General features: G+C 56.5%; 5 protein-coding genes across 5 annotated transcripts in view; 2 read left to right on the top strand and 3 right to left on the bottom strand.

Moving 5' to 3' along the window:
• PTSG_02358 (uncharacterized protein) overlaps nt 1-3,970 on the top strand; it is a 4,637-nt gene extending 667 nt beyond the window's left edge. Inside the window, exons 2-6 of the mRNA XM_004996789.1 lie at nt 1; nt 199-290; nt 578-1,178; nt 1,436-2,198; nt 2,493-3,970. The exon at nt 1 is cut by the window's left edge and continues 21 nt beyond it. Coding sequence (XP_004996846.1) covers nt 1; nt 199-290; nt 578-1,178; nt 1,436-2,198; nt 2,493-3,343 — 2,308 coding nt within the window. The 3' untranslated portion in view covers nt 3,344-3,970. The remainder of the gene's footprint in view (nt 2-198; nt 291-577; nt 1,179-1,435; nt 2,199-2,492) is intronic.
• A 72-nt stretch (nt 3,971-4,042) lies between these two features.
• Nucleotides 4,043-6,947, bottom strand: PTSG_02357 (uncharacterized protein). Its single transcript, XM_004996788.1, has 8 exons — nt 6,748-6,947; nt 6,483-6,573; nt 6,090-6,159; nt 5,280-5,961; nt 5,024-5,076; nt 4,720-4,835; nt 4,424-4,527; nt 4,043-4,224 (listed from the first exon to the last, which is right to left on the bottom strand). The coding sequence occupies exons 1-8, from the start codon at nt 6,914-6,916 to the stop codon at nt 4,136-4,138; spliced, it is 1,374 nt and encodes a 457-aa protein (XP_004996845.1). The 5' UTR covers nt 6,917-6,947; the 3' UTR covers nt 4,043-4,135.
• A 45-nt stretch (nt 6,948-6,992) lies between these two features.
• PTSG_02356 (uncharacterized protein) lies at nt 6,993-8,051 on the top strand (the record flags this gene model as incomplete). Its single annotated transcript, XM_004996787.1, has 1 exon — nt 6,993-8,051. One exon carries the CDS (start codon nt 6,993-6,995, stop codon nt 8,049-8,051), a length of 1,059 nt encoding a protein of 352 aa, XP_004996844.1.
• Nucleotides 8,052-8,515: 464 nt separating this feature from the next.
• Nucleotides 8,516-10,469, bottom strand: PTSG_02355 (uncharacterized protein). Its single transcript, XM_004996786.1, has 5 exons — nt 10,029-10,469; nt 9,808-9,878; nt 9,490-9,597; nt 8,996-9,125; nt 8,516-8,743 (listed from the first exon to the last, which is right to left on the bottom strand). Exons 1-5 carry the CDS (start codon nt 10,060-10,062, stop codon nt 8,691-8,693), a joined length of 396 nt encoding a protein of 131 aa, XP_004996843.1. The 5' UTR covers nt 10,063-10,469; the 3' UTR covers nt 8,516-8,690.
• Nucleotides 10,470-10,480: 11 nt separating this feature from the next.
• PTSG_02354 (uncharacterized protein) overlaps nt 10,481-12,500 on the bottom strand; it is a 4,951-nt gene continuing 2,931 nt past the window's right edge. Inside the window, exons 9-14 of the mRNA XM_004996785.1 lie at nt 12,234-12,295; nt 11,922-12,026; nt 11,641-11,732; nt 11,375-11,443; nt 11,065-11,182; nt 10,481-10,891 (exon numbers count right to left, since the gene is read on the bottom strand). Coding sequence (XP_004996842.1) covers nt 10,791-10,891; nt 11,065-11,182; nt 11,375-11,443; nt 11,641-11,732; nt 11,922-12,026; nt 12,234-12,295 — 547 coding nt within the window. The 3' untranslated portion in view covers nt 10,481-10,790. The remainder of the gene's footprint in view (nt 10,892-11,064; nt 11,183-11,374; nt 11,444-11,640; nt 11,733-11,921; nt 12,027-12,233; nt 12,296-12,500) is intronic.

Genomic DNA, 12,500 nt, shown 5'->3' with positions numbered 1-12,500 from the left:
GGTAAGATTACCACCTGTTCTTGCTTGCCCTTGCTTGCCTTGCTTGCCCTTGCTTGCCCTTGCTTGCCCTTGCTTGCCCTTGCTTGCCCTTGCTTGCAATGCCTGTTGCTCATGCCGACTTGCTTCGGTGGGCACAGCACACAACCCAACTCCCCTCACGCCATGTGTGTTGTTTCTGTTCGTTTGTGTTGTTTGCAGTTCAAAGGCGATCTCTTTGAGAAGCACTGCCCCAAGCTGGCACGACAGCAGAATGGCCTCACAAAGACGCAGTTTGATGGACTGTTCGACAGGTAGGCACTGCCGCCCTGATCACCTGTGGTCGCCCTGTGCACCTGCCGTTAGCGTCGCCACCTTGCTTGTTTGTTTGTCGTGCTTGTTTGCAGCTGCTGCTCACTACTAACCCCTCTTCCTTGCTTGCACTCCGCATCACACACATGTACGCATTCACACACACGCACGCATTTGCACACACACACACACGCACGCATTTACACACACACGCACGCATTTACACACGCACGCACATGCACACACACGTACACACACACACACACACACACTTGAACAACAACAACAGCGGCAATCTGGACAAGGACCTGCACAAAACAGTCAACTTCCGCACGAGCGCCGTGAATGCGCTGGCGCTCCGCAAATCCATGCGCCTCGTCTGCACAAAGAAGCTCTCCTTCCAAGAGGTGTATGACGCAAAGGTGGCGTTTGACCTGTACGACCACGAGGCAGATCACGAAGGCATCTTTCTCAAGGACCTGACCTCTGTCAGCCGCGCACTGAAACTCTCTGGACGCATCATCGCGCCGTCGCAGCTGCCGGTGGAGATATGCCGCCTCACGCGAAGCATCGAGCTGCCAAGCCGCCTGCAGCTGCACGAGTTCTTAGAATTGCTCACGCGCTGCCCGCACATCAGGGAGGTGACGGCGGGGATGGACCCAAGCGCAAGCAACAACATGAACGCACAGAGCATCTACGAGCTGCAGGACTTCAAGTCCATCCTCATCCCTGCAGAGAAGCGGCTGGAGAACAAACTCAACGCGCAGAAGCTGTGGAAGAGCTTCAAAGTCAAGTACAACACCGCACGCATGATCAAGAAGGACGTACAGCAGCGGCGCGCAAAGCTCAAAGCCATGCGCTTCCAGTCCTCATCGGACCACGTCGATGAGGTGCGACAAGCGCGGTGGTGGTGGCCATGGTGGTAATGGAAATTATGGGTGTGCTCACTTCTTGCATTGTGGCCGTGGCGTGTGCTGTAGACAGCGTGCAAAGTACCAGGATGCTCGCTCCACACACAAACACACTCACTCACACACTCACTCACTCACTCACTCACTCACTCACTCACTCGCTCACTCACTCATGCACTCACGCACGCATACACACACACGCACGCACGCATACACACACACGGCCATGTCAACAGCTGTTGACGCTTGTGAAGGAGTCTGAGCGGGACTACCAGCGGGCAAAGCTCGGCAAAGCCGTGAGCAACAGCACGGACCGTGCAAAGGAGCGACAGCGCCGCATGCGCGACATTGTCAAGGGCAGACCTGCGTCTGCACCTGTCAACCGCACACCCAGCGCACGTGGTGGTGGCGGCACCAGCGGCAGGTCAACAGCACGCGCACGGTCGACAACGTCCACGCAGCGGTCAAGCACCCGCCCGCCCTCATATCGCCCTGGAACAGCGCGTGGAGGCATTCAACAGCAGCAGCAGCAGCGGCAGGGGACGTGGCGGCGAGCAGTATCTGCACATATGCGATGCACGAGCGCACGTGGTGATCGACAACGCAACGCCAGCGCCAGCAGCACGGGTCGTGCTGGCAGCCGTGATGGTGGTCGGATGGCGCGAGGTGGTGGATACAGGGGTGGTGGTGACGACGATGACAGTGACAGTGACGATGATGTGTTTGCAGAGGAAGATGCCAATGGGCGCAGTGGCGAAACACCCGTGCATAGCGAGCGCCATGACGGCGAAGAGAACCAGGGTGGTACCTGTGGTGATGAAGACAGCATCATCACAGCACCCCACGATCACGATCACGGTCACAATCACAATCACAATCACGGTCACGGTCAGCCCCATCATCAGCAACGACCCCACGGTGATGACTGGCGCAATTCGCGAGCGATGGATCTGACATTTGTACAGGAGACGCTGAGGGAAATGAACATCTCCCCAGATGGTGCGTCGTGGCGTTTCTCTCTGATTGGTGGTGGCTGCAATTGCCTGCTTTGCTGCATTATTGCGAGCGAACACACACACACACATACATGTGCGCACACATACACACATACATGTACACACGCACAAACACACACACACAAACACACACACACACACACGCACACACACACGCACACACACACATAAACACACACACGCGCACGCGCGCTTCCAACTAGACCTGGTCTCACCCCTCCCCTCCTTTCCCCTCCGCCTTCATATATCTGCACTGTATCGTCCACGTGTGCACCAGACATGTTCGTTGCCCCGGAGAAGCGAAGTGCAATCGTTGATCCGCACTCGAAGGTCGAGCAGGAGGCGCTGATGGAGGACCTCAAGTGGGATTTGGCCACGGGATCAGATCCGGCCCTGCGCAAACTGATTCGCGAGGCCATCAACGTGCGCCCCACCGCTGCGCCAGCACGCCGCCTCTCCCGCACAGCATCAGCAGCCGGTGGTGGCAGTCGCCGTGCAAGCGCCATTCTCAGTGGCATATCCATGCCCCAGCAGCAGCAACAGCACCAACAGCAGCAGCACCGCGGGTTGCCGCACAAGCGGGCGTGGCAGAAGCAGCCGCAGCAGCAGCGGGGCAGTCGGGGCAGTGGATATGACGACAGCGACGGCAATGCGTTTGACGATGATGATGTGGAGAATGGCGGCAGCGTGCACGGCGGTGAGCACGCGACCCCGAGCAAGCGCCGTGTTGGTCCCACAGACGCGTCCAAGCCGCGGGTCGAAGTGACGTCGCACGATGATGCTGACGATGACGACGATGATGATCGTCACCATCTGCATCCAAGCCGCCATCGCGGCGTGCGCCATCACACCCCGCTGCGCCGTGCCAGCAGCAGCAGCATCGGCGAGAATGCACTGCTTGCCCTGCGCGAGCAAGCCGTGTCCTCCTCCTCCACCATCGCCCGCCCAACGTCGTCGACATCCATGCTCTCCGCGTGGTCCTCTGCCAGCGCCATGTCTCGCTCGAGCTCGTTTGCCGACGGCGGCCGTGTTGAGCTGCAAGGTGCACCGCGCAGCCCCGCTGCCACCCTCCCTGTACGCGATTGGAAGCAGCCGGGCAAGTGGAAGCGCATGCCGTCGCAAGCGTGATGTGGTCCCTTCTCGAGCAGAGAGTTGTCATGTCGTAGGGTGGCCAATGCTCGCGAGCAGTCACGCTGTGTGGCTTCGTTCTCCGTTCTTGTTGTTTGGTTTGGGTATGTTTTCCATCGTACACACTGCGTGTGACTGGCTGCTGCTTCTCTTGTGCGTCCTTGTTCGATGTGTCTGTGGCTGTCGTTGCTCGCTTGGATGCGCTTTCTTTCCCTCAACTGTGGCTGGCCACACTGACAAAGGGAGGGGGGTGGGAAGTTGTTCTCCATCAGTAACGCACACACGCGCACACACTCACATCCACGCATTCACATTCACACCCGATCCCACAATTGCATTCACCTGTGCACGGTTGCGTTTGGTTGCTTCGTTCGCCTGTTCTCGCTTGACGCTGTGCCGTTTGCTTAGCTTTTGCCGCGTTCGTTTTACTCTCTTGTCACATTTGCCAGATCACCTTGTTGTCCACATTCACACTGTCTGCATCTCGCCCTTCGTGTGTGTTTATCCTGCCCTATCCTTGTTTGCCGGCACATTCCGCCACCATTACCACCATCTAGCTCTCGAGGTCCTATGATTGACTGACGCATGTTAAACGCAGTGCAGCCTGCATTAAACGAAAACATGGACGCCACTGCTCCTACTGTGTGTGTGTGTGTGTGTGTGTGTGTGTGTGTGTGTGTGTGTGTGTGTGTGTGTGTGTGTGTGTGTGTGTGTGTGCGTGTGTGTGTGCGTGTGTGTGTGTCTATGTGTCTGTGTGTGTCTGCGTGTGCGCGCGCGCGTGTGTGACGTGTGCTATCTGGTCCACGCGTATGTTCCAAACACGAGGATGAGGAGGGCTTGAGCGAGCACCACGGACCAAGCCAAATACGCCAGGGCCAGGCCTGCACACATGGGGTGAGGGTGTGCGTGCGTGTATGTGCGTGTGTGTGCGTAGGTGTGAGTGTGTGCAAGTGGTTTGCAAAGACTGCGCAACTGTGATGGGGAAGAGCACAACGTGCACGCACACAAGCGCAGATGGACAAACATGCGCGAGCACATGAGCACGTGGCACACACGTGTGCATTCGCAGGGCACACGCACCGGGCCTGCTGTCCATGAGTTTGTAAGCATCGTTGACCATGGACGACACGGTGGTGAGGGATCCGCAGAAACCAACCTGCAGCCCAACGCTCACCGACGCAGCACTGCGCACCGAAACAAACCAGATCACACACGATGAGCAGCTGGAGCATACTGTGGCTGACGATGGGTGGCATGGGTAAGCACGCGTAGTGGAAAGCTGCCACCATCGTGCGGAACGCAGGAACACAGGAGCACACGCAAACCTGCAAAGTAGACACACTCACTCACTCACTCCTCACCCACTCCATGCACACCTTGCGAGGGAGGATGTGTCAAAGAGAGATTTCTGGTCGCGCAGAATGCCGAGGAGAGCGAGCGCGACGGTACCGAGCATGTTTGCAATCAAGGTACCGTTGAAGTAGAACACGTGCTGCAGTTTTCCCCCACAACACACACACACATACACATACACACACGCACACACACACACACACACACACACACACACGCACACGCACACACACGCACACACGCACACACTACTCTGTGAGCAAAACGTCTGAGGTGAAGGTGGTGTGGTTGACAGGGGAGTGCTGGTGCGTGCAAAGGAGTTGGTACCTTGTACCGGCGCGGACGAATGCGAGTACACAACCAGTGCCGTATCATCATGCCTGGAAACACATGCATCCACACACACACACACACATACATACACGCACGCGTGCGCGCGACAATCGATACTTCAGTGTGAGGTCCGGTGGAATTCAAACCACTTGCCATCAACTGCTCGCAGCAAAGCAACCAAGTGATGATGACGAGTGCACACGCCATGTGCAGACACGTTGCATGCATTCCACCTGCCACAGACACGCACCTGGGAGAGCGAAGATCATGATCCACACCACACCCACGTGCTGTGTGTTGTCTACAGACAGGCAAGCGATGGTGATGGCAACCACGGGCACCACAAAAGCGAGAGCAACGAGGGGAAGCCTCTCTGGTGTTGGCGACACATCTGCACCAGCGACAGCTGGTGGCGGGCTGTCCACCACATATGTGGGCTGCTGTGGTGCTGTGACTGCTGTTGCCGGCGTTGCCGTTGTCGCAGCCATTGTGGCTGTGCCAGAGAGAGGCGATGGTGCACGGTCACCAGCATCACCGTCCTCATCGTCGTCGTCGCTCAGACTTGGATCGAGGTCTTCCACTTGCTCTTGCTGGGCTGTACTTGCCGCTGCTGTCTCGCCGTCTGCATCTGCTGCTGCCGTGCTGCCGTTGCTGCCGGCGTTGTCCGACAGCATGTGCTGCAGGATGGTCTCCAGCTGCGCGTCTGTCTTTGGGGCCGCCGACGCAGAGAGCGTTGTTGGCAGCGGTGCGACGTCGCCGTGTGCAGTGATGCACGCGAGAGCAAGTACGCGGCCTGCGCCAAACGCTCCCAGCGACACGAAGACGCCGGACACCAGCAGCGACAGCCAGCTCAGCGCCTGCTCTGTTGGCGAGTCGGGTTCAATCACCAACACCTCGACCGGCTGCCCAAACAAGAGTGCTCCTGCCTCCAGCTGTGGTATACACGCGCGCGTTGTGAAGTGTAGGTTCGGAGTGAGGCGTGTCGTAGCGGTGATGAACAAGGGCTTGCACCATAAAAAGGGTATTGCTAGGGCAAGTGCACACGGAAGATCGAACAGACCTGCCAGGATGAAAAGGTCGTGCAACAGCCAGCAAACCCTGTGGCTACAATGAATGCGAGCCACTTGCTTCTGCTCAGCGACGACGTGGAAAGCAGACACCCAACGTGTAGTGTCGGTGTTTGAGGGTGAGAGGACGAGGGTAAAGCGTGTACAGCGTGGGTGCATTGTGTGAGAGTGTGTGTGTGGACTGTATCACACACATGCGCCCTCTGTCTGTCTGTCTGTCTGTCTCTCTCTCTCTCTCTCTCTCACTCTCTCTCACACACACGCTCTCACACACAAACACACACTCTCTCTCTCTCATACACACATTCTCTCCCTCTCTCTGTGAACAGGCATCAAGCCCTCTCATCATAAGTGCACGAACGCGAATTTGTTCACGCTGAACGTACATTCTGCGTTGCACGACGGAGACGGCGCCCATAACGGCGCACCCCAGGATTAATGCATGCTCGGAGGGGAAGGCGTCGTTCTGCGTGTACCCTGGGTATAATGTTGGCAAGAAGGGGGTGCAATGCATCCACCCTCACGTTTGTGAGGGCACATTTGGGTCCGTTGTGCCACGTGTCAAGTAAGCAACACACCTCATCGCAGCACACCGCCTGAAAGGCCTGAACAAGCATCCCCTCCCCACCAAACGTCGCTGCATGTGTGTACCTGAAAGCACTGCAATGAAGTAGCGAATGGCTGCACCAAGGGCTGAAGCTGAGAACGCTGCTACCCAGCCAGCACCCGTGTCCATGCGCCCATGGTTTCCACCGCCACCTCCGCCGCACAACAAGCACTCTTTGCTGCTTGTTGCTGCATCGGCCTTCCTCGTCATCATCGTCAGCAGATCGCGTCGCGGTTACGGAAGATTTGTGTACATTTTCAGCTGATTATCGGCACTCGGACGGAACGTGATGACCACCAGTGAGAACAACAACGGCGAAAGCAGCAAGCGCGAACAGCAGCACGGTCGTGATGCAGACCTGAATGCTGCAGACGCTCGCGGCCCCCAGCAAGGAGACCAGAGAAGTGACGCGAATGAGGGGACGCTCGTGGACCAAGGGGCTGCGCTGGTGGACAGGCACTTGCGAGTGGTGCGGCTGGCCATCCACGGGTCACTGGCAGCGCTGCTAGCTGTTGCAGCTTGGAGACTGTGGCGCTCACCGTTCCTGAATGCGCCACAGGAACTACAGCCTGGGCGAACATACCGCGTCAAGGTCACAGAAGTCCAGACCGTGCCCTCATCACGCAGTTCCACCACACTGCACACTGCGCCGCCAAGGCAACAACAACAACAACAACAACAACAACAACAACAACAACAACAACAACAACAACAACAACAACAACAACAACAACAACAACAACAACAACAACAACAACAACAACAACAACAACAACAACAACAAGGGAGTGTTGGCCCGCCTTTGCTTAAAGTTATTGTGCATCCACCACTGCCGTTTCGAGGTGAAAAGGGGGTCACGCACCACAATGCCACGGTCTTCGCCTTAACAGAATGGCACTCGAGCGGTTGGGACTGGTGCGTGGAGAACATGCAAGCAAGGCGTCGCTGGCTCGAGTTTCAGGCGGTTGCTGTTGTGCAGGACTCGGAAGAAAGCGAAGGTACGACTAACCCGTCCAGTCAAAACACGACGGGCACGCTCCCCTTGTACGAAGGGGTGTTTGTGTGGCGACGCCCACCCTTGGTTGGGGTGCGGTCGGATGTGGGAACGCTCTTGCTGCGCCAAGGCCACGCCAAACTGGACCACGACGCCTTCCTTCGATACCCGCAGCAGACGACTGTGTTGGACACCTATCGCCATGCTGAGGAGCAGGCACGCCGTCGCCGCAGTGGCGTGTGGTCATCGCAAGATATCCAGGATGACATGAACGGTGGCGTCCGTTTGCAAACCCGCCTCTTGCTTCTGAATACGTGGCACGCCATACGCGATGCCATCATGCGGCGGCGTTGACTGTACGTATGTGTATGCATGTGTGTGTTTGGGGGGGTTATTTGCGTGCGTGTGTCTGTGTGTGTGTGTCTGTTTGTGTGTGTGTGTCTGTGTGTGTGTCTGTTTGTGTGCTGTGTGTTTGTGTGTGTGTGTGTGTGTGTGTGTGTGTGCATATATGTGTGTGCGTTCCACCTTCTCTGCGTCGGTAACTGCCTCTCCTGTTTATCTATGTGTGGTTGTTGACCTCGAATACCTCAGACTGTTGTCTTGGTGCAGGCTTGTATGTTGCTCGCTGTCCCTTGCTGTGCTTACTGCGTCCAAGTATGCCCGCCCGCCCTTCTTGTTGTTAAGACGTCTCGCTGCTCCCCCCAGCACATTTGTCACCGTGTTTATGCGCAGTAAACGAAACCCTCATACATACTCCAGACACTTGTGGCCATCAAAACTTGTCACCTTCCTCCTCCTCCTCCTCCTCCTCCTCCTCCTCCTCCTCCTCCTCCTCCTCCTCCTCGCCTCGTATGCCACGTATCCCTTTCTTCAACTGATGGTGTAACGTGCACCAGTTCTTTCAACCCCCTATCGTCCTCGGTCTCAACCGGCTGCATGACCGTTGTAGCCCGTGATGCGCATTGAGTGTGTCCCATTTGTCTGTTCCAGACTTCATGCGTCCACCCCAAGGTATTTTCGCAGCGCCTCGCAGCAGCTGCGGTTTCCTGTCATCCGAGTACGTGCGTGTGTCGTGTTAGGTATGCGTCAAGGCACGACACGGGGGGATTGGATGCAAACATGAGTGTGTGTGTGTGTGTGATGCACTGTGACACAGTCGTGTCAGACTTGAGGACTTGAGCGTGCTCGCGCCCCACTCAGAGTTGCGACTTGGCTCGACGGTACACTTGATCGTGATCTGACGGCAAGCATACACAAGGGCGCAGTGAGCAGCACGGAGGGGTGTTAAGTGAGCGAACCTGTGAAAGCGCCGATGTCCAGTGCTGTCCGTCTCTTGCTGTTGACCGTGTGTGGGTCCGCGCCGCATTGCAACAGTGCACTCACGACTTGCGCGTTTCCCGACATCATGGCAAACATCAAGGGCGTCGTCTGTCAAAGCATTTGTGAACATGAGGTGTGTGCGGGTCAGGTATTGAACGTCTGGCGGAGATGGCAGGGCAGAGCACCCAGCGTGCTTTACATGCTGTGCTTGGGGCCGGATGGGGAATGAGGCTGGCAAGAGCACAAGCTCTTTGCGCACGAGCTCTTTACACACGAGCTCTTTACACACAAGCTTCTACCTCGGGATCACAGGCACATGGATCCACACACACACACACACACACACACACACACACACACACACACACACACACACACACACACACAGGCACAAGAACATGAACGTAGACGCGTATACACACACGTGCAAACACACAGGTGCGTGCACACTCAATCATACACGCACACGCACCTCGCTGGTTGGTAGGGTGAGATTAGGGTCAGCCCCATGTGCAAGAAGCAACCGAACCGAGCCCTCATTCCCATAGAAGCTAGCGTACATCAACGCCGTCATGCCGTCCTAGCAGTTTAACAAAGTTACAGCCATGGGCAGGAGTAAAAGAGTAAGACACAGCCAAGACCCAGTCAGCCTGGCAGGTTGCATTGAAGCGCAAACTGAAGCAAGCTTACACACACACACACACACACACACACACACACACACACACACACACACACACACACACACACACACATGACTCTCCGCACTGCACCCTCATGGGTGACCCACTTTGTCTCTGACGTTCACATCCAGGTTTGCGCTGTCCTTCCGAAGCACATCTTCGAGTTGGGACCAGTCCTCTGAGGAGGATATTGGCCAGGGAAAGGCGTGAGTTTGAAGCAAGCAAACAGAGCACATAAAGATATCAGCGGGATGCAGTGCTGTTGGGCGTGCGGGTTCGAATGCATGTACACGATGGCAACACGGGTGCACCATGCTTGCTCACTGACTTGCTTGAGCGACCGCTGTAAGGCACGACATCATCCTTGCCTGATGAAGCAGAGTGTCGGTGTTAAGGGTTACAGGAGTTCAGTTGCTGGGCAGTCACAACCTGCGTGAGTGCATGTGCGTGCGTGTATGTATGTGTGTTGTGCGTGCGTGTATGTATGTGTTGTGTGTGTGTGTGTGTGTGCGTGTGCGTGCGTTGTGTGTATTGAAGCGGGACAGGAACAATGACCCCATCTTCAAGCTTTCATATGCTGTGTCCCTCGGACAGGTGCTCGGCGCAGTCGCATCCCGTGCCCACAACAATGCAAGCTTGTTCTGTCCGTGATGCCATGGTGGCTGCTGCCGTTACTGTGCAGCTCAAGAAGAGGATCGGAACCAATCTCCCGCTTATGACACGACTGTTCACAATTAGTCACATTTTGGCGGATTTTGGCGCAATTTTGGTAGTGGCGAATCGCTTTGAGGGGTGTATGATGACTGGTCGTACGCGGTAGAGATGACACGACATCATCGGGAGACACGCACAGAGACAAGTACACACACGCACACACACACACACAAACACACAAACACACAAACACAGACATGCCACACGCACGCATGCCACAGCGAACAAGCAAGCAGGCAGTGTAACGCTGAACACAGGGGTTCGCAAAGCACGGCGCGCAAGGACAGCAGGGCGCAAACGGCAGAGAGAGGCAAAGGTGGTATCCCTCCTTCGAGGCCAACAGCTCTGCGCGTTGCGAAGCTTCACATCCCAGCCCTTAGGCCAGCAGCTGGGAAACCACGGCCATGAAGAGGATGGCAGCGGCGAACCACGAGGTGGTGGCGACGGACGCAGCCGAGGTGGAACCTGGGTCGCGGCCTGCAGTTTGGCGGGAGGGGGCGGGGTGGATTAGCAACGCGCAGACGAAGCAAACCAAACGAGCACACACTTCGACACACTCTGACACACTTTGACACACTTTGACACACACACACACACACGCACACGCACGCACGCACACACACACACACACACACGTATGTATGACATACTGGCTTGGGCAGACTCGAGGCCGTAGCCGCCGATGCTGGTGCCGGCCGGAACAGCCTCGATGCGCTTGATGATGGTGCTGAGGCTCGGGGCCGAGGAGTCGGAGGCATCCTCCCGGATCTGAACAAGCGGTGGAGTGCCACGCAGACGTGTGTGCATGTGTGCGTGTGCGTGTGGGTGTGCGTGTGAGTGCAGGATTGTCACAGTGGCGTGGTGTGGTGAGGTGTTTGAGGCGGAAGAAGGGCTCGAGAAAGGGCTACTGCAGGGTGGAGGACTGATATAAACGCAGAGTGTGGGGTGAGGCGAACGAACCGCAACCACGACGACGACGCTGCCGGGGGAGATGGAGACAACCTCAATCGTGTTGACTGGGATATCGAGCTGTTGGCCCGGGCACAGGATCCAAGAATGGAGTGGTGTGAGTCCATGAATGTGAGAACGGGGCGGTGTACAGTGCAGATGACGATCAAGCAGGGTGTGAGGAAGGTCATACACCACACAGACACACAGACACACAGACACAGACACACAGACACACAAACATACAAACACAGAGAGAGACACAGACGGCCACGCACCACTTGAGCGAGGCCGGCAAGAAAAGCGTCCGCATCAAAGGTGTTGACATCGCCGGAAACAGTGATGTTTACAACGGTGGCAGCTGGGGCGCCTGATGAAAAGAGGCGATGAAAGAACCATGTTCACGTTTGTCAACATCAGTATCGCCCGCGGTTCAACAAGGCAGCAAGGTCCCCATGCGCCACCACTCTCCATCACTCACACGCACCACACATACACACAAAACACACAAGCAGCAACATCAGAGCATAGAAGCAAACAGCATGCACGGGCAACGTACGATCGGCACGGTTCATGGTGATGGTGAACTCGTCAGAGCCACCAACGGAGCCAGTGAGCGTGAGCTGGCGACCGGACCTGGTGTACGTAAACACAACCTCGGCACCTGAGCACGATGTGCGTGTGCGTGTGCATGTTTGTTTGCAAGAAGGGTCAATACCTCGAGGCATGAACACGCAAGGCGCTCACCAGCTGCGCACAAGCCACCACAGCCACAAAACGTGAACGTGAACAGGTGAACGTGCACACACAGACACACACGCGCACACGCACACACACACGACCAGGGACAGAGGGAAGCACGAGACTGTACCGGCCAGATCGTCATCGGGGGCGGCGTACGTGTAGAGGAGACGCATCTGATTGCCAGACACACTATGACATGTGTCCAAGTGCACGAGTCATGTGAGCAAAGATTGTGCTGATGTGGCGAGTTGAAGAGGAGAGGAAGTGTATGCACGAAGTAAACACAACGTCTCCACAGACTCAATTGACGTCAAACACACCCACACACACATACACACACACACACACACACACACACACACACACACACACGCACACACACAGACACACACGA

The sequence above is a fragment of the Salpingoeca rosetta genome (assembly GCF_000188695.1).
Source record: "Salpingoeca rosetta unplaced genomic scaffold supercont1.5, whole genome shotgun sequence".
Taxonomy (NCBI): domain Eukaryota; class Choanoflagellata; order Craspedida; family Salpingoecidae; genus Salpingoeca; species Salpingoeca rosetta.
Note: the sequence above shows the minus strand (reverse complement) of the source record. Positions and strands in the feature narration are given on the sequence as shown.